The 21,689-nt window shown below is 43.8% G+C and overlaps 1 protein-coding gene across 3 annotated transcripts in view; it reads right to left on the bottom strand.

Annotated features, from left to right (window-relative positions):
* Positions 1-21,689, bottom strand: part of LOC139583787 (transcriptional activator GLI3-like) — a 178,805-nt gene that overhangs the window by 39,794 nt on the left and 117,322 nt on the right. For all 3 annotated transcript variants that reach the window (XM_071415242.1, XM_071415243.1, XM_071415241.1), the window contains exon 5: positions 4,790-4,995. In XM_071415242.1, the coding sequence (XP_071271343.1) occupies positions 4,790-4,995 (206 nt within the window). The remainder of the gene's footprint in view (positions 1-4,789; positions 4,996-21,689) is intronic.

Below are 21,689 nucleotides of genomic sequence, written 5' to 3' on the forward strand. Positions count from 1 at the left end.
TTCTATCCACCTCTTCACAAAGACACTTGAGGACAAGGTACAGTACGAGACCAGTACAGAGAAAGTGGCCCCTTCTATCCACCTCTTCACAGAGACACTTGAGGACAAGGTACAGTACGAGACCAGTACAGCTCTAATAGGACTTCTAGCTGAGAGGTGAATGGAGGGACTTAGTTGGAGACCCTGTCTATGTCTCAAATGGCTTTTGACCCAAGTCTTACTGGTCAAAAGTATCGCACTATATAGGGAATAGGGTGCCATTTGGGACACAAGCTATCATAGCTACAGCAACAAAGTAGTTACAGCTGACTGTTCCCATGACAGTTGCCAAACCACCTGAACTGAACACCACACAATATTTGTGATCAGTTTAGTATTATAACAACGGCATAACAATGTGGTCGTATAACTCTGTTAAACTACCTCAAATGCAATCACCTCAACTTTTCCTTGAGCAGAATGGGAACCAACCAGCCAAAGCTCAGTCCAGCTGTGATTACAAACAGCCCCTGGGAGGAGTGGGGAAGGCTGGCCTTATTCAGTAATTGAGCTCTAGGCTTCAATTAAAGGTCCAGACCAGGAGGCCGGAGCAGAGCTGCAGTGCTGAGGCTCTTTAAAAGCAGCACACACACAAGACTGCATCTCCAGACCCATTGTAATTGATTAACCAGTCTGTCTCCATCACAGGAACCAAAACGCTCCCTGCAGGACAACGTGGATGCGTCCCAAATGGCACCCTTTTCCTCTTTATAGTCCACTACTTTTGACCAGAGTAGAGCACTACATAGGGAATAGGGTGCCATTTGGGCCCCCCCTTTCACCCTCCCCTCCCTGGTCCTCCAGCCTACACTCCTCCGCCACCGACCCTGGCCTTGAACCTGAGCCTCCCTCTACGTCCGTCTGTCTGTCTTGTACGTGACCGCCGCTCTATGACGCGTCCTCCAGAGGTCCACTGACATGATCCACAGATCAAAGAATAACCTCCCTCAAACAAGCCTCCCGACGCACGCACACTCAGACATATACAGTGGGGAGAACAAGTATTTGATACACTGCCGATTTTGCAGGTTTTCCTACTTACAACGCATGTAGAGGTCTGTAATTTTTATCATAGGTACACTTCAACTGTGAGAGACGGAATCTAAAACAAAAATCCAGAAAATCACATTGTATAATTTTTAAGTAATTAATTTGCATTTTATTGCATGACATAAGTATTTGATACATCAGAAAAGCAGATCTTAATATTTGGTACAGAAACCTCTGTTTGCAAATACACAGATCAAACGTTTCCTGTAGTTCTTGACCAGGTTTGCACACACTGCAGCAGGGATTTTGGCCCACTCCTCCATACAGACCTTCTCCAGATCCTTCAGGTTTCGGTGCTGGCGCTGGGCAATACGGACTTTCAGCTCCCTCCAAAGATTTTCTATTGGGTTCAGGTCTGGAGACTGGCTAGGCCACTCCAGGACCTTGAGATGCTTCTTACGGAGCCACTCCTTAGTTTCCCTGGCTGTGTGTTTCGGGTCGTTGTCATGCTGGAAGACCCAGCCACGACCCATCTTCAATGCTCTTACTGAGGGAAGGAGGTTGTTGGCCAAGATCTCGCGATACATGGCCCCATCCATCCTCCCCTCAATACGGTGCAGTCGTCCTGTCCCCTTTGCAGAAAAGCATCCCCAAAGAATGATGTTTCCACCTCCACGCTTCACGGTTGGGATGGTGTTCTTGGGGTTGTACTCATCCTTCTTCTTCCTCCAAACACGTCGAGTGGAGTTTAGACCAAAAAGCTCAATTTTTGTCTCATCAGACCACATGACCTTCTCCCATTCTTCCTCTGGATCATCCAGATGGTCATTGGCAAACTTCAGACGGGCCTGGACATGCCCTGGCTTGAGCAGGGGGACCTTGCGTGCGCTGCAGTATTTTAATCCATGACGGCATAGTGTGTTACTAATGGTTTTCTTTGAGACTGTGGTCCCAGCTCTCTTCAGGTCATTGACCAGGTCCTGCCGTGTAGTTCTGGGCTGATCCCTCACCTTCCTCATGATCATTGATGCCCCACGAGGTGAGATTTTAGCCCCAGACAGAGGATGATTGACCGTCATCTTGAACTTCTTCCATTTTCTAATAATTGCGCCAACAGTTGTTGCCTTCTCACCAAGCTGCTTGCCTATTGTCCTGTAGCCCATCCCAGCCTTGTGCAGGTCTACAATTTTATCCCTGATGTCCTTACACAGCTCTCTGGTCTTGGCCATTGTGGAGAGGTTGGAGTCTGTTTGATTGAGTGTGTGGACAGGTGTCTTTTATACAGGTAACGAGTTCAAACAGGTGCAGTTAATACAGGTAATGAGTGGAGAACAGGAGGGCTTCTTAAAGAAAAACTAACAGGTCTGTGAGAGCCGGAATTCTTACTGGTTGGTAGGTGATCAAATACTTATGTCATGCAATAAAATGCAAATTAATTACTTAAAAATTATAGAATGTGATTTTCTGGATTTTTGTTTTAGATTCCGTCTCTCACAGTTGAAGTGTACCTATGATAAAAATTACAGACCTCTACATGCTTTGTAAGTAGGAAAACTTGCAAAATCGGCAGTGTATCAAATACTTGTTCTCCCCACTGTACATGCGCAGTCACACATAAAAACAGAAAGAGTCACACACTGCACATGCTGCACACAGACTAAAAGAAAGTCACATGTGCACGTTCCGGACAGACACACACAGTTCAAATAAATGAATGAGGTCACCTCTGTCATGACCTTTGTTTGACATGAAGCACTTCGTATTAGGGATCAAACCTAAAGAGATCATAACTGAACACTCTTATTGCACTAGCTGAACATATTGGTCAACAAGAAAGTACATTATTATTCTTCAAAACGGGGACTGAGGGGCCTTAAGAGAGAGGGAGCCCACGTCTGTGTGATACATCACAACCGCATTGTATTTACTACAGCTAACTAGCTCTGGGATTTAATGGTCAAGTGAAAGATAGATTACAGAAGAGTATGTAGTACGTTTATCTTATTCAACTCCATATTATGGGACTCTGTGTGCATTCAAATAATACTTGACTGTATGGGGACTCATGAGAGGGCGAGTTATTTATTTATTTTTATTTAACCTTTATTTAACCAGGTAGGCAAATTGAGAACACGTTCTCATTTACAATTGCGACCTGGCCAAGATAAAGCAAAGCAGTTCGACACATACAACAACACATAGTTACACATGGAGTAAAACAAACATATAGTCAATGATACAGTGAAAAAAAATAAGTCTATATACAATGTGAGCAAGTGAGGTGAGATAAGGGAGGTGAAGGCAAACAAATATATGTATAAATAAATAAAAATATAAAAAGGCCATGGTGGCGAAGTAAATACAACACAGCAAGTAAAATAAAACTAAAAACACTGGAATGGTTGGTTTGCAGTGGAAGAAAGCGCAAAGTAGAGACAGAAATAATGGGGTGCAAAGGAGCAAAATAAATAAATAAATACAGTAGGTAAAGAGGTAGTTGTTTGGGCTAAATTATAGATGGGCTATGTACAGGTGCAGTAATCTATGAGCTGCTCTGACAGCTGGTGCTTAAAGCTAGTGAGGGAGATAAGTGTTTCCAGTTTCAGAGATTTTTGTAGTTCGTTCCAGTCATTGGCAGCAGAGAACTGGAAGGAGAGGCGGCCAAAGGAAGAATTGGTTTTGGGGGTGACCAGAGAGATAAACCTGCTGGAGCGCGTGCTACAGGTAGGTGTTGCTATGGTGACCAGCGAGCTGAGATAAGGGGGGACTTTACCTAGCAGGGTCTTGTAGATGACCTGGAACCAGTGGGTTTGGCGACGAGTATGAAGCGAGGGCCAGCCAACGAGAGTGTACAGGTCGCAGTGGTGGGTAGTATATGGGGCTTTGGTGACAAAACGGATGGCACTGTGATAGACTGCATCCAATTTATTGAGTAGGGTTTTGGAGGCTATTTTGTAAATGACATCACCGAAGTCGAGGATTGGTAGGATGGTCAGTTTTACAAGGGTATGTTTGGCAGCATGAGTGAAGGATGCTTTGTTGCGGAATAGGAAGCCAATTCTAGATTTAACTTTGGATTGGAGATGTTTGATGTGAGTCTGGAAGGAGAGTTTACAGTCTAACCAGACACCTAGGTATTTGTAGTTGTCCACATATTCTAGGTCAGAGCCGTCCAGAGTAGTGATGTTGGACAGGCGGGCAGGTGCAGGCAGCGATCGGTTGAAGAGCATGCATTTAGTTTTACTTGTATTTAAGAGCAATTGGAGGCCACGGAAGGAGAGTTGTATGGCATTGAAGCTCGCCTGGAGGGTTGTTAACACAGTGTCAAAAGAAGGGCCAGAAGTATACAGAATAGTGTCGTCTGCGTAGAGGTGGATCAGAGAATCACCAGCAGCAAAAGCGACATCATTGATGTATACAGAGAAGAGAGTCGGTCCAAGAATTGAACCCTGTGGCACCCCCATGGAGACTGCCAGAGGCCCGGACAACAGACCCTCCGAGTGCTTGTTCTGGGTCCCAAATAATAACCTATTCCCTATATAGTGCACTACTTTTGACCAGTAGTGCACGATATAGGAAATCGACAGGCCCTGGTCAAAAGTAGTGCACTATATAGGAAATCGACAGGCCCTGGTCAAAAGTAGTGCACTATATAGGGAATCGACAGGCCCTGGTCAAAAGTAGTGCACTATATAGGGAATCGATAGGCCCTGGTCAAAAGTAGTGCACTATATAGGTAATAGGGTGTTTGGGGACTTACCGTCTGCAGGGCTGAGGCCCCTGGCTGCAGAGATCATAGAAAGTGAGGGACTGGAGTGAAGTGACCGGATGTAGTCCATGTAGGGGTTGATGTAGGGGTGTGGTGGGTTAAAGGGTGACTCGGCCCCCACGGAGGGGTTCCGGTGGGGCGAGATCCGGATGAGGGAGATGTCGGAGAACGCCGGACTGCCGGCCAGCGAAGGAGGCCTACACAGACAAATGGGGAGAAAAAAATAGAAGAAATAAGTACATACTGTATGTACAGTTGATCTAAGATCAGGTTAATTTCATGACAGAGCCATTATATTTTAAAAGTGTTACCTTCAAACTCAAGGTATTGTAACAGCTTTATTGTAAGTAAAGAATATGGTTGTGTTTGACCAGCCAACATATCAGAATATGTCTTACGAGACTTGAAAACGATATGTTTTATGCAATCTTGAATTGAAAGAGGCTACAACAGCAGCATCACACTCATTGAGTGTACTGGCAGGGCCAGCAAATGAATGGTGACAATATCACCCTCCCTCCATCTGCACTCTACAGGGAACAGCAGAGAGAGAGAGAGAGAGAGAGAGCGAGGGGGAGAGGAAGAGGAAGAGAGAGAGATGCATTCTTCTTGCTCCTTCCTCCTCCTTCTTGCTCCTTCCTCAGATCAAAAGCTGCTTTCACCACTGTGTCTTAATCAGACCGAAACGTCAGGCCAACTTCACCACTAGATTAGCCACCATGCCTCGATTTAGTAGCAAGCACTTCTCATAACTTTGCCTTCCTGGAAAAATAAATGTAACAATTAGAAATAAACCCATTGGATTTAATGATAATAATGTATTATCATTATAGTATTTAGGTTGATTTTAGGGTTTATCCAAGTGTCCAAAGAGCTTTCCACGGTGAGGTCAGCTCAGTCATTACCAATGAGTAGCATCCATAAGCAATATCTGTCTATCCCACAACAAGAATTGTGAACCATACCAACGCACAGTACCAGTGAAAAGTTTGAACACACCTACTCATTCAAGGGTTTTTCTTTATTTTTACTATTTTCTACATTGTAGAACAATAATTAAGACATCAAAACTATGAAATAACACATATGGCATCATGTATTAACCAAAAAAGTGTTAAACAAAATATATTCAAAATAGCAACCTTTTGCCTTGATGACAGCTTTGCATACGCTTGGCATTCTCTCAACCAGCTTCATGAGTTAGTCACCTGGAATGGTGTGCCTTGTTAAATGTTCATTTGTGAAATTTCTTTCCTTCTTCATGGGTTTGAGCCAATCAGTTGTGTTGTGACAAGCTAGGGGTGGTATACAGAAGATAGCCCTATTTGGTAAAAGACCATGTCCATACTTTGGAAAGAACAGCTTATATAACCAAAAATAAATGACGGTCAATCATTACTTTAAGACATGAAAGTCAGTCAAAACTGAAAATTTCAAGAACTTTGAAAGTGCAGTCGCAAAAACCATCCTGTGCTATGATGAAACTGGCTCTCATAAGGACCACCACAGAAATGGCAGACCCAGAGTTGCATCTGCTGCAGAAGATAAGTTCATTAGATTTACCAGCCTCAGACATTGCAGCCCATATAAACGCAGTCTCCTCCTTCATGGTCGAATTTCTTCAAAGAAACCGCAACTAAAGGACACCAATAATAAGAAGAGACTTGCTTGGGCCAAGAAACACAAGCAACGGACATTAGACCGGTGGATGAGTCTTTGGTCTGATGAGTCCAAATTTGAGATTTTGGAAAAGCGTGTGCAAAGCTGTCATCAAGGCAAAGGGAGGCTATTTTGAAGAATCTCAAATATAAAATATATTTTGATTTGTTTGACACTTTTTTGGTCACTACATGATTCCATATGTGTCATTTCATAGTTTTGATGACTTCACTACTTTTCTAAAATGTAGAAAATAGTAAAAATAAAGAAAAACCCTTGAATGAGAAGGTGTGTCCAAACATTTGACTTGTACTATCCAAAATCCCTGTTCTCGACACAGCAAATGTGTACATTAGAACCTCAACATCTAGCTCAGGACACTGAAGTGAAGAATCAACTAATACTGTTTCCCTTTTTAAAATTGGCTAAGAGGGCTTGAAAACTTCATAATGATGGCCTTGAAGAGAAAGCCCCTCCCTGGAGGATGAGGAGAAATCCACATCAGCCTAGACATTAAGAGGCTGGGAGATTAGAGTGAATTAGACCCTCCACTCATCCACTGTGGCTCCTCATAGGACTGGCCTGTCACTATGGTCCCCAGGCGAGATGAGGGAAGAGTGTGGGAAAAGAGAGAGAGAGAGAGAGAGAGAGAGAGAGAGAGAGAGAGAGAGAGAGAGAGAGAGAGAGAGAGAGAGAGAGAGAGAGAGAGAGAGAGAGAGAGAGAGAGAGAGAGAGAGAGAGAGAGAGAGAGAGAGAGAGAGAGAGAGAGAGAGAGAGAGAGAGAGAGAGAGGGAGAGAGGGAGAGAGAGAAAGAGAGAGAGAGAGTAATCCATGTAAAGTGAAGAAGGAGCCTGGCCCAGAGTTTGGCTCGGAGTGACCTTGAGCAAGGCCAGGGGACCGGAACAGCCCAATTACACCCTTGGACCCTGTCCTTAAGTCCCCTAACGGCCCCCACCAGCCCCTCACGTCCTTCCCCATCACAACCCCCTAATGAAAGAGCTCAGGCCAATAATGAACGCTGAGGAGCGGAAATACTGGAGCACACACACACTCAGACAGTCACACACACACAAAGACCCTCTACCTCCTACTTTTCAACAAGCTTGCGACAATTAACCCACAAGGACTACTATGAGGTGAATTTCAAGCACTCTTTGTCCTTCTGTTTGAGTGCATGACAACATAGTCTCTGTGACGCTGTAGCAGGTATGTATGGAGTGCTCTTGTCTTCTGAAGAGGAGTCATCTCTATGAAGGAAACAATACAAAGGAAGCTGATTGAAGTAAAGGTTGGAGGTTGGGAAAGAGGATTCTTTTTTTTGGACGGGGACGGGGGGCTCATAAATTGTTTATAGTTTGGGAGTACAACCTAAGATGTTTCTGGACTAGCTGGATGCTTTTGGGAATTTCTCTTTTTGGGAGTCCCAAAATGTGTCCCCTTAAGGGCTCTGGTCAAAAGAAGTGCACTATATGGGGAATAGGGTGCCCTTTGGGACACAACCAGAGTAGCCTTGAGAACCAATGATTAGAGAGTGAATTAAGGTAAATGAAACTGATGACTGATACCAGTGTTATCATGTTGACTATGACACTACCTCCATCCTCTAGGAGTGGTTCTGCACGTCTCCTATCCTCTGAGTCATGAGACACCTCCTCTGAGTAAACAGGGCACCCTTGTCCCTGTTCCCCTTCGGTGCACGTGTGTGTGTGTGTGTGTGTGTACAAGGACAGAAGATAAGGCACCCACAGGCCACCATAGTACGCCTCATTTACACAGATCAACACAGCTGCTGAGTGAAACTCACTTTGATGTCACTGTCACATGGTGACCATTATACAAACACACCTGAGGAGAACAACTATCAGATTAATGACAACAACCAAAAACATTTTAAGTGAGAAGTAGGGATTGGTCTGAAGCTGAAAAAGAAAAGAAATTCACATGAGCACCACTATGCCTATTCCACCCATGCTCTGCCAAGGTTGTCCAGTGCACAGCTTTGACCTACTACAGAAGCTATGTTGGTATTGTACTTCAAACTATGTTGTAGGTTGTTTAGGATTCAAACCTTCTTAAACAGCCTAATTTATACCCTGCAGCAGTTCATTATAGGAGGTGCTCCCACAAATAAGTGATTTGTACCGCATACACGTTAAAGTATTGGATTCTTCACAAACCCACTAATCCCATTCCACTACCTTCTCAAGCTTTTTTAATTATATGAAAGCAAGCTTTGCTTTTATACTTACAACACCATTATGCATGATTGAACGAGCTGTTTTGTCTTGTCGCAATGTAGTGCCTGCCTGTAGTTCCTTAAACCTTTATTTTAGCAATACATGTCATTGAGAAGAAGAAGAAACGTTGGTCAGTAGGTGCCCAACATAACAACAGGTGTTGGTGTGTTGGACACAGTCACTCATATCCACTGAGTATACAAAACATTAAGAACACCTGCTCTTTCCATGACATAGACTAACCAGGTGAATCCAGGGTTTTTCACACTTAACAGTTACCCGTTTGCATCAAGAATGGTCAAACCACCCAAAGGACATTCAGCCAACTTGACACAACTGTGGGAAGCATTGGAGTCAATATGGGTCAGCATCTCCGTGGAACGCTTTTGACACCTTGTAGAGTCCATAAGGTGTTCCTAATGTTTGGTATACACTTCAATCAGTCCAGATGAAAGGGAAAAGAAGGATTTTCAAGCCTTGAGACAATTGAAACATGGATTGTGTATGTGTGCCATTCGGAGGGTGAATGGGCAAGACAAAAAAGACTTAAATGCCTTTGAACGTAGTATGGTAGTCAGTGCTACGTGCACCGGTTTGAGTGTGTCCAGAACGGCAACTCTGCTGGGTTTTTCACGCTTTCCACCACCCACATCCAGCCAACATGACACAACTGTGGGAAGCATTTGAGTCAACATGAGCCAGGATCCCTGTGGAATGCTTTAGACACCTTGTAGAGTCCATGCCCCAACGAACTGAGGCTGTTCTGAGGGCAAATCCAATATTAGGAAGGTGTATTTCATTTTTTTTGTACACTCAGTGTTTTTCCTGTACATTATTTAATAGCAGGACACTGTAGAGTCTATTATCCCCGGAAGAGTATGAATTAGGCTGTTTGAGAAGGTTTGAAATCCTAAGCAACCTGCATACACATTGCTTGAAGTACAATAGACCGATATAGCTACTGTACTAGCAGTAGCGGACACTGATTGGCTGACTACCCGGGGCGCGAGACGGTTGGAGGTATCAACAAAGCAGCATGACAGAAATACAATGCCAAGTTTTCGAACTACCGGTAGTTTCTTTGAGAAGATATATAAAGCGATCTGTGCATTTGAACAACCGCATAAATACACCTTTTGCATGTCAAAAACCGAATGACCACTGCTGCAAATGCTGACACTGTTTTGAACAGATTAGATCATACTATTTAGAACGGGTACCCAGCTCACGAATGAACGAGTACACCAGGGAGAATGAAACAAACACGCAGATGCAATAAGTGAAGACAGATTATTTAACTGGGGTCTGGGGATAGCTAGTTAACATTGTGTCACAAAGCCAGTTAAAGTTCATTTTGAAATAACTTCATATTTCCGAGTTAGTAAGATATGAGTTTAGAAAGACTTGAAATTGGCATGGGAGATAACTATCTAGCAAGCTACCAGCTACCTATAGCTAGCTGCTTATCAAAGGTAGATAAATGGTTAATTTGACCAAAACATTGATCAAACTATTTCTCACAATTTCTTAAAATAACTGTAGCTGGCTAATTAATTTGACCATGCTTTGTGATACACCCGTTTTTATGCTGTTTTAGTCCACACAACATGTCGCTCTGTCACCTACAGTAGAACCTGACAAACAACCTCAGGGGGAAACAATAGGATTAGCCATGCTTTTTTTTGTCCTATCAAAGCCGCCATGAGAAATTTCTAGCTAGTGTATCCCTCTGTCCCTCGACTCTCGTTGGATGTGGTTTATCAGGTCCCAGGCTGCTATGACTGTTATGATTATTTATTTACACGTTCCTTACAATTTGCTTTAGCTCCATCTGTAACTGATAGAGCAAATGTAGTCATATGCGGTAGTAAGCTGTCTGGAGCGAGAAACTCATTGGGAGGAGGAGACTAGAGCAAACACAGAAGTTCTAACTGAACACACATTTGAGCGCCCCAGGACGATCATTTTACTTTTTGCTGCTATACTGTAATTGATGCTATGAAAACCTGTTGACGCTCTTCCCCCTCATGGCAAATAGCCAGTGCTTGACTTGAGCAGAAGCTCACCTTAGCTGAGTAACGGTACCTCAAATTTATACGACTTGAGCTCCAGTTCCTCTTATAGAATATTAGCTCAAAAGTATTGTGGAGCTCCTGCATCTAAATATAAACAGTGCTGGCACTCCAAATTAGTACCGGAACCTATTTCAGTTAAGTCAAGCACTGCAAATAGCTGGCAAACACAACCCAAGCAATGTTCGCATGGCCTGCACAGAGGCAGAGTTGCCGCTGCTGGCAGTCACTGAGGGCCAGAGTAGTAAGTAACTGAACAGCTTGTTTTTAACAATATATTTTTTAAATATGAAAATTACACATTTACCACACATTTATGAGAATTTAAAAAATAATCCATATATCTTTTTTTGTAAAAATATTTGTACTTATTTTTTAGACCAATCACAAGTGGGGTGCTGCCCCTAACGCCATAATGGGCGACGTGCCTCTGTTTAGTAGGTCAAAGCTGTGTGCTGGAAAACCTACGTTGAAAATGGGTGGAGTAGGCATTGGGGTGCTCATGATTTTCCGGCTTCAGACCAATCTCTACTTATCATTTAAAACATCGTTTTCCATGGTTTTTACACCAGAAGGTTATTACACAAAATTGTACTATACATTTCCACATGGAAATGGTGTCTTTAAAAAGAGTAATTTGCACCTTAAATTATGTTTTAAAAAAAGGATGTGTTTTGTCTCACACAATTTATTACCCTTCAACCGAAACTTCCTGAGGCGCATCGTTAAATCTCAGAGCTGTTTCCCAAAATCGTCGTTACTAAAGCTGCACTTGAAAACACTTGTTATTTACCGACTTCCTCAGACCACTCGTTGAACAGCTAACTGGGTCGTTAGATACTTTTTTCTCTAAATAAACAGAATATCTCAGCTAAACATAGAATCAAGATGTTTATCTGTCTCTCTGTGACCGCCAATAACTTCAGAACTACAATACGAATTTGCCAATGTCTTTGCAATTGTTATAAAAAAGCAACAGGTAAAAATAAAACTGAGATGACTGCATTAAAAGATAAATACAGTAGATTACATGGGCCTATATATTTAAATCATCTTCAAATAATTTTCACGTTCAATCAATTGAGATCTATTTTGCTAATTGTAGGCTACCGTCTATAATTTTTGCATCAATTTCATGATGTGTAGGCCTGTGCACAATGATGTGTCAAATATTATATTTAGTTCAATAAAGAGTTGCACACTTTTATATATATATAAATACTTATGTCATGCAATAAAATGCAAATTAATTAATTAAAAATCATACAATGTGATTTTCTGGATTTTTGTTTTAGATTCCTTCTCTCACAGTTGAAGTGTACCTATGATAAAAATGACAGACCTCTACATGCTTTGTAAGTAGGAAAACCTGCAAAATTGTCAGTGTATCAAATACTTGTTCTCCCCACTGTATATATATATATATATATATATATATATATATATATATATATATATAAACTCCCAGTAATTTATTGGGTAAAACACCGGTGTCTTTGCACACTCTTGGCATTCTCTCAACCAGCTTCATGAGGTAGTCACCTGGAATGCATTTAAATTAACAGGTGTGCCTTGTAAAAGTACATTTATGGAATTTCTTTCCTTCTTAATGGGTTTGAGCCAATCAGGCGTGTTGTGACAAGTTCAGTTGCAAAAACCATCAAGCGCTATAATGAAACTGGCTCTCATGAGGACCGCCGCAGGAAAGGAAGACCGAAAGTTTCCTCTGCTGCAGAGGATAAGTTAATTAGAGTTAACTGCACCTCAGATTGCAGCCCAAATAAATGCTTAAATAAATGAGTTCAAGTAACAGACACATCTCAACTAGAGGTCGACCGATTATGATTTTTCAACGCCGATACCGATACCGATTATTGGAGGACAAAAAAAGCTGATACCGATTAATCGGCCGATTTTTTTTTTTTTTTTATAATAAAAAAATATATATATATATATATCATACACACACACACATTTTTGTAATAATGACAATTGCAACAATACTGAATGATCAATGAACACTTTTATTTTAACTTAATATAATACATAAATACACACACACACACACACACAGCTCTGAAGTGACAATGATACTGAAGAGTCTGCTTAGGAGACAAATACTCTCAACTGTTTGAATAAAAATAGAGTTTAAGTTACCTGTGATGAATGTTGAAAACAAAAACTGTCATTTCTATATGCAGGAAATCCTATTTTAATAATGGGCATGGCAAGAATTGACGACCAAAGTGCGAGTCATAATTGCCATGACACCTTCTAGCAAAATCTGAAAAGCAGGTTCCTTCATTTATTCCATAGGATAATTTTAGATTCACTTAAAATAAGGTCTGTGTTTCGTGTAGGCTTACACCACCTTGCCAATTTTATAACTGTGTAGATATCCATAGGACAAGGTAACTCTGATCAATATTGGCTAAATACAGTATAAGCGAAGATCATTTTTTATAGAGTGGATTTATGAAAATATGTTGACAAACGTTACCTTATCCTAGTGAGATTTACACGGGTATCAAAACGTCGAGGCGGTTTAAGCCTGCACGAAACACAGACCTTATTTGAAGTAGATCAAGACATTCTCTATGGAAGACATGAACGGTAAAATAACGAAGAAACCCCTTTCAAGTTCAGCCGCAAGTTATTACAGGAATTATAACACGTCAATTATTTCTCTCTAAACCATATACCTTTGACTAATCCGGAAACTATCACCTCGAAAACAAAACGTTTATTCCGTTCTGTATTTTATCTAACGAGTGGCATCCATGAGTCTAAATATTACTGTTACATTGCACAACCTTCAATGTTATGTATAATTACGTAAAATTCTGGCAAATTAGTTCGCAAAGAGCCAGGCGGCCCAAACTGTTGCATATATGTTGCATATACCCTGACTCTGCGTGCAATGAACGCAAGAGAAATGACACAATTTCACCTGGTTAATATTGCCTGCTAACCTGGATTTCTTTTAGCTAAATATGCAGGTTTAAAAAATATATACTTGTGTATTGATTTTAAGAAAGGCATTGATGTTTATGGTTAAGTACACATTGGAGCAATGACAGTCATTGATTGATTGTTTTTTATAAGATAAGTTTAATGCTAGCTAGCAATTTACCTTAGCTTACTGCATTCGCGGCACAGGCAGGCTCCTCGTGGAGTGCAATGTAATCAGTGTTAGAGCATTGGACTAGTTAACCGTAAGGTTGCAAGATTGGATCCCCCGAGCTGACAAGGTTAAAAATCTGTTCCTAGGCCGTCATTGAAAATAAGAATGTGTTCTTGACTGACTTGCCTAGTTAAATAATGATTAAATAAAGGTGTAAAAATTTAAAAAAAATAATAATAATACTAAATTTAAAAAAATAAAAAATTGCAAATCTGCGCCCAAAAATACCGATTTCCGATTGTTATGAAAACTTGAAATCGTTCCCGATTAATCGATCGACCTCTAATCTCAACATCAACTGTTCAGAGGAGACTGTGTTAATCAGGTCGAATTGCTGCAAAGAAACCACTACTAAAGGACACCACTAAGAAGAAGAGACTTGCTTGGGCCAAGAAACACGAGCAATGGACATTAGACCAGTGGAAATCTGTCCTTTGGTCTGATGAGTCCACATTTGAGATTTTTGGTTCCAACCGACGTGACTTTGTGAGACACAGAGTTGGTGAATGGATAACCTCCGCATGTGTGGTTCCCGCCGTGAAGCATGGAGGAAGAGGTGTGATGGTTTGGGAGTGCTTTGCTGGTGACACTGTCGGTGATGTATTTAGAATTCAAGGCACACTTAACCAGCTCCCAACACTTCCTACACCCTCCATCCATCCATCCATCCATCCATCCATCCATCCATCCATCCATCCATCCATCCACCAGAATAAATGTGAAGAGAGAGAGAGAGGTGGGTTAGCTTCTTGTGCTCCCAGACCGGATGAGAGAGGAGAGGAGCAGAGATCAGTCAGGTGTCAGAGGCCTCTCCTGGCCCGGGTTGACAGCGTTTCCCCTCCCCTGATTCCTCCATCCCTCCCTCCCCGCCATCCCTCCCTGCCACCGCTCTGAAAGTCTAAACCAGAGGGGAAGAGAGGGGCTCCTGACAGCGGAAATAGCAGAAGCTTTAAAGCTCCAACCCTTTCACTGTGATCAAAGAGGCCATGGCTACACAGAACCTGAGCCAGCCCAGACACTGAGCAGAGAGAGAGGAGAGTGAGAAGGAGAGACAAGAAGGGAGAGGGAGAGAGACAAAAGGGAGAGCGACAAGTAGGGAGAGAGACAAGAAGGGAGAGGGAGAGACAAGTAGGGAGAGGGAGAGACAAGTAGGGAGAGGGAGAGACAAGAAGGGAGAGAGACAAGGAGGGAGAGGGAGAGAGACAAGAAGGGAGAGAGACAAGGAGGGAGGGACAAGGAGGGAGAGGGAGAGACAGGGGGAGTGATGGGAGGGATGGTGAGAGAGAGAGAGAGAGAGAGAGAGAGAGAGAGAGAGAGAGAGAGAGAGAGAGAGAGAGAGAGAGAGAGAGAGAGAGAGAGAGAGAGAGAGAGAGGGGGGGGGGGTTAGAGACATGGGAGGGAGATACAGGGGAAAGGGAGTGAGAGAGACAAGACACACACAAGGAATGAGAGAGAGCAGGACTCCATGAGCCTTCACTACTATGGTCTGAATATAAAAGAGAAATCGCCAGAGAGTGCCTGTGTGCACACATATGGAAAGCAAAATGAAACAGTGTGCTACAGTATATGGTAACTTCTGGAAGGTCCTTTGGGAGCTACTGAGAGCAAGAAATCATAATCAGAAGTCAAGCCAGTAATAACATTGTTCTGTGTTGCTGCATGGTTTAAATAAAGTTCAATTGATGAGTAGCAGCAGTAGGTATTAGGAATTGTGCACATTTACAGTAAGAGTAACATTTACAGTAAGAGTAACATTTACAGTAAGAGTAAAAGTAAAACCTGGTTTGAAATATATGTATTGGTATATTGGCTTGTGTAAGAAAGGGTTAATGTGTGGTTTAGACAATCCAATGATTTCAAACACAAAGCAATATAATTTGAGTGTACTTGTAACTCTAAGGGACATCTATAAACCCTAAACCCTTATCCTACCATTAAACTGCATGTTTTGTTTGTCTCCTGCCACCGCAGTGAAGAAACCATCTGTCACACCCTGATCTGTTTCACCTGTCGTTGTGATTGTCTTACCTTCATACCTGATAGTATGAACTGGCCATGACTGACCCAGCAGACCCGTGGCCAGCTGCGCAATGCCATCTCCTCCTAATGAGCCTCAATTGGTAGGCACGAGGAATTGCTTCGTGGTCTTATGGAGGGGTCCAAATGTTGGCTGAGTGCCATGACCGAGCATTGGACATGCTGCTGGAGCAATTACGCGGGTTGTCTGGGGGGCAGCCTGCCACGGTGGTAACCCCACCGCCCCTCAGTAACTCGGAGGTTAGCAGCGCCGCCCCACCGGCCACTCCACCTTCCCAGGAGCCCTGTTTACCTCCCCCGGAACGCTTTAATGGAGAGCATGTTGGCAGCAGAGAGTGTATGGAACCAGGAAGCACTGTTCGACATGTTCCTGCACGGCGTCTCGGAGGAGGTTAAGGACAAGCTTGCTGCTCGGGAGTTACCCACGGATCTTGACTCCCTCGTTGATTTGACTATCCGCATCGATGGGCGATTGCGGGAACGACGGCTGGAGAGGAAATTTGATTTAGCTCGCACGTCCAGGGATTCCACCTCGCCTCCGAGTCATCCCGGAAGTCACTTTTGGTCATTTCGTGTCTTCTTGCCTGGTAAAAGACCAGGCTCACGAGTAGGAGCGAGTACTATGGTGGGCCATATGGAGAAATGTTCTGCTTCCCTTACTCGCACCCATTTCCATCTCATTCTGCTGTGGGGAAACCAGTCCAAATATCTCCGGGTCCTCATTGACTCTGGGGCCGATGAGAGCTTTTTGGATGCCATACTGGCTTCCGAGCTGAACATCCCCACTCAGCCCCTCTACATTCCCATGGATGTTAGAGCGCTGGACGGGCGCTCTATAGGTCGGGTCACCCATAACAACACTCCCATCAACCTACGTGTGTCAGGGAATCACAGCGAGACCATTCAATTAATTGGGAAACCAGATTTCTAAGCAAATTGCTTGCAGTTCCTACGGCTTCCACTAGATGTCAACAGTCCTGAGAAATAGGTTGAGGTTATTCCTTTGTGTAATGAAGAAATACAGCCATCTTGAAGTCGAGGCACTCCAGGTGTCCTGGACTTGCGCTTCAATCAAACAGAAGGCATGCTACATTTCGTTTTAATCCTGTATTGAACACATATCATCCCGTCTTCAATTTTATCGATTATTAACGTTAAAAAATACCTAAAGTTGTATTACAAAAGTAGTTTGACATTTTTTGGCAAAGTTTACAGGTAACCTTTGAGATATTTTGTCGTCACGTTTGAGCAAGTTGGAACCGGTGTTTTTCTGGATCAAACACGCCAAATAAATGGACATTTTGGATATATATCGACGGAATTAATCGAACAAAAGGACCATTTGTGATGTTTATGGGACATATTGGAGTGCCAACAACAGAAGCTCGTCAAAGGTAAGGCATGAATTATATTTTTATTTCTGCGTTTTGTGTCGCGCCTGCAGGGTTGAAATGTTTTCTCTCTTTTGTTTACTATGGTGCTATGCTCAGATAATAGCAACGTATGCTTTCGCTGAAAAGCCTATTTGAATTCTGAGATGTTGGCTGGATTCACAACCAGTGTAGCTTTAATTTGGTATCTTTCATGTGTGATTTAATGAAAGTTTGATTTTATAGTAATTTTCATAGTAATTAATTTTAATTTGGCGCTCTGCATTTTCTCAGGCTTTTTGCCAAGTGATACAGTAGCGTCTTGCCTAAACTCAGATTTTTGGATATAAATATGAACTTTACAGAACAAAAAATACATGTATTGTGTAACATGAAGTCCTATGAGTGTCATCTGATGAAGATTATCAAAGGTTAGTGATTAATTTAATCTCTATTTCTGCTTTTTGTTACTGCTCTCTTTAGCTGGAAAAATGGCTGTCTTTTTCTGTGACTTGGCTCATACCTAACATAATCGTTTGGTGTGCTTTCGACATAAAACCTTTTTGAAATCGGACACTTTGGCTGGATTTACAAGTGTAGCTTTAAAATGGTGTAAAATACTTGTATGTCTGAGGAATTTAAATTATGGGATTTCTGTTGTTTTGAATTTGGCGCCCTGCAGTTTCACTGGCTGTTGACGAGGTGGGACGCTACCGTCCCACATACCCTAGAGAGGTTAAGGAAATAAATTCCCTGTAAACGGTAATATTCTCTGCCTCTGTCATCCTTACCTGCACCTAGAATCCCAGGGTGTTGGGTGTTGCAGGGTGTTGCGTTCCCTTCTCCAAGAGGCGTACGTAACATAATGGGGGCTCATCCGGGATAATTAAACCCACCGGACCCCGCTGCTCTGAGCTCTCTGTGATTGGTGATTGAGGTGTGGTGGTAGGTTGTGAGTTTGGATGACTTGTTTAGTTTGCGTGTGTTCAGTAGGCTGCAGTGTACAAAATGGCTGCCTCAGCCGTCTCCAATTTTGTTGAAGCGCCCTCTGTTGATCGGTTGGTGGGGTTGCGTAAAGTTGACCTTTGCGCCATAGCTGACCATTATGGACTCTTCATCCCTGAGAAAGCCCTAAAGGCTGAGCTTTTGGTGCTAGTCAGGGAGGGTTTGGTGAGAAAGCCATTTTTTTGCTGAAAGATGAGGAGAGGGAGGCTTCAGGAGAGGAGACGGGTAGATGTCGGAGTGGGGGCTGTTCTTTCCCAATGTTCTGCCCTGGCCACGGGGCCCTGCCTCAACGCCACGGAGAGGAACTACGATGTGGATAATCGGGAGCTTCTCGCAGTGAAGATGGCGTTGGAGGAATGGAGGCACTGGCTAGAAGGGGCAGAACATCCGTTCATTGTGTGGACCGACCACAAAAACCTGGAGTATCTCCGCACTGCCAAGTGCCTCAACTAAACTCAGTTTCCTTTTTTGAGGACCCTGTCTTTCAAAGTTAATTCGTAAAAATCCAAATGACTTCACAGATCTTCATTGTAAAGGGTTTAAACACTGTTTCCCGTGCTTGTTCAATGAACCATAAACAATTAATGAACATGCACCTGTGGAACGGTCGTTAAGACACTAACAGCTTACAGACGGTAGGCAATTAAGGTCACGGTTATGAAAACTTAGGACACTAAAGAGGCCTTTCTACTGACTCTGAAAAACACCAAAAGAAAGATGCCCAGGGTCCCTGCTCATCTGCGTGAACATGCCTTAGGCATGCTGCAAGGAGGCATGAGGACTGCATGCCTCACCGTTATGTGAGAAGCCTAAGACAGCGCTACAGGGAGACAGGATGGACAGCTGATCGTCCTCGCAGTGGCAGACCACATGTAACAACACCTGCACAGGATCGGTACATCCGAACATCACACCTGCAGGACAGGTACAGGATGGCAACAACAACTGCCTGAGTTACACCAGGCTGAGAGAGGCTGGACTGAGGGCTTGTAGGCCTGTTGTAAGGCAGGCCCTCACCAGACATCCCCAGCAACAACGTCGCCTATGGGCACAAACCCACCGTCGCTGTACCAGACAGGACTGGCAAAAAGTGCTCTAACTGATGAGTCGCGGTTTTGTTTCACCAGAGGTGATGGTCGGATTAGCGTTTATCGTCGAACGAATGAGCGTTACACCGAGGCCTGTACTCTGGAGCGGGATCGATTTGGAGGTGGAGGGTCCGTCATGGTCTGGGGCGGTGTGTCACAGCATCATCGGACTGAGCTTGTTGTCATTGCAGGCAATCTCAACGCTGTGCGTTACAGGGAAGACATCCTCCTCCCTCATGTGGTACCCTTCCTTCAGGCTCAATCCTGACATGATGCTCCAGCATGACAATGCCACCAGCCATACTGCTCGTTCTGTGCGTGATTTCCTGCAAGACATGAATGTCAGTGTTCTGCCATGGCCAGCAAAGAGCCCAGATCTCAATCCCATTGAGCACGCTGGGACCTGTTGGATCAGAGGGTGAGGGCTAGGGCCATTCCCCCCAGAAATGTCCAGGAACTTGCAGGTGCCTTGGTGGAACAGTGGGGTAACATCTCACAGCAAGAACTGGCAAATTTGGTGCAGTCCAGAGGAGATGCACTGCAGTACTTAATGCAGCTGGTGGCCACACCAGATACTGACTGTCACTTTTGATTTTGACCCCCCTTTGTTCAGGGACACATTATTCAATTTCTGTTAGTCACATGTCTGTGGAACTTGTTCAGTTCATGTCTCAGTTGTTGAATATTGTTATGTTTATACAAATATTTACACGTTAAGTTTGCTGAAAATAAACGCAGTTGACAGTGAGAGGACGTTTATTTTTTTGCTGAGTTTACATGCAAGCGAGATAGGCCCTGCTGTTTACCCGGTTCAACTTTTCCCTCTCCTACCGGCAGGGGTCCAAGAATGTCAAGCCGGATGCCCTGCCTCGCCGCTATAACCCTACGGTTACCAGCCCGGAGCCCGAGACCATCCTTCCCACCTCGTGCCTGGCGACGGCACTCACCTGGGGTATAGGGAAACAGGCACGGGAAACAATCTTTGTCTTCTGTTTCCAGGCCCACCCCTCCTCCAGCGTGTTATCGATGGCCATCTGGCGTACACGGTCAGACGCCTCCTGAGTGTTCTACCATGATGCAAGGGTTTCCAGTACCTGGTTGACTGGAGGGTTATGGCCCGGAGGAGAGGTGCTGGGTCCCCGCTAGAGACATCCTGGACCCAACCCTCATCGCTGACTTCCACCGCCGGCGCCCCGGTCAACGAGGTATGCGCCCAGGGAGGACGCCAGGTGGGGCCCTTAGGGGGGACGGGGGGTACTGTCACACCCTGATCTGTTTCACCTGTCGTTGTGAATGTCTCCACACCACTCCAGGTGTCGCCCCATCTTCCCCATTATCTCCTGTGTATTTATACCTGTGTTCTCTGTTTGTTTATTGCCAGTTTGTCTTGTTTGTCAAGTCAACCAGCGTTTTTGTGTCTCAGCTCCTGCTGTTCCAGTCTCTCTTTTTCTCGCCCTCCTGGTTTTGACCCTTGCCTGTTCTGACTCTGAGTCCACCTGCCTGATCACTCTGCCTGCCTCTGACCCTGAGCCTGCCTGACGTACGGTACCATTGCCCCACCTCTGGTTTACTGATCCCTGCCTTGACCTGTCTATTGCCTGCCCCTGTTGGATTATTAAACCATTGTTAATTTGACGTTGTCTGCATCTGGGTCTTAACTTCATACCTGATACCATCATCCTTTAGAACAGGGTTTCTTGGGGGGATTTTCGGTTTTGGTCAACAAAAAAAAAAAAATGATAGTAAAATGTGACCATGTCTCAATGTAATTAAGGTATGAAATTATTGATATTATCCAATTTAATCTCTTTTTGGGTTTAGTTGTGGTCAATTTGCAGTGTACAAATTTTTATATTTATGTTCCAGCCCCCCGACCATCCACTCCGAACAAAAATTGGGCAACGGCTGATTCTAGTTGCCTACCCCTGCTTTAGAATGTCTCTCAGACACCCCTACTGAACTTCCTCATTCCTGATGAGTTGGACCATCTCCTCTCCACCCTGCCTGAACAATAACCCTGCCTGTGTGTGCTTGTGTTTAGGGGCACCTATGGGGTTGCCAGTCGTGCCGGGGTGTAACAATGCCCACCTGGCGCTAAGAAGGGGGGCTGGGAGTTCTGTGGCCCCTGACATCAAAGAGTTGGGTGGGGGGGGTTCTATTCATGGTCACATCGACAAGGAGGAATCCCTCTCTATGGTATAGATAGTTCTGGGCGTGTGCAAGGATGTTCTATATATTT

This window comes from Salvelinus alpinus, chromosome 8 (assembly GCF_045679555.1).
Source record: "Salvelinus alpinus chromosome 8, SLU_Salpinus.1, whole genome shotgun sequence".
Lineage (NCBI taxonomy): Eukaryota > Metazoa > Chordata > Actinopteri > Salmoniformes > Salmonidae > Salvelinus > Salvelinus alpinus.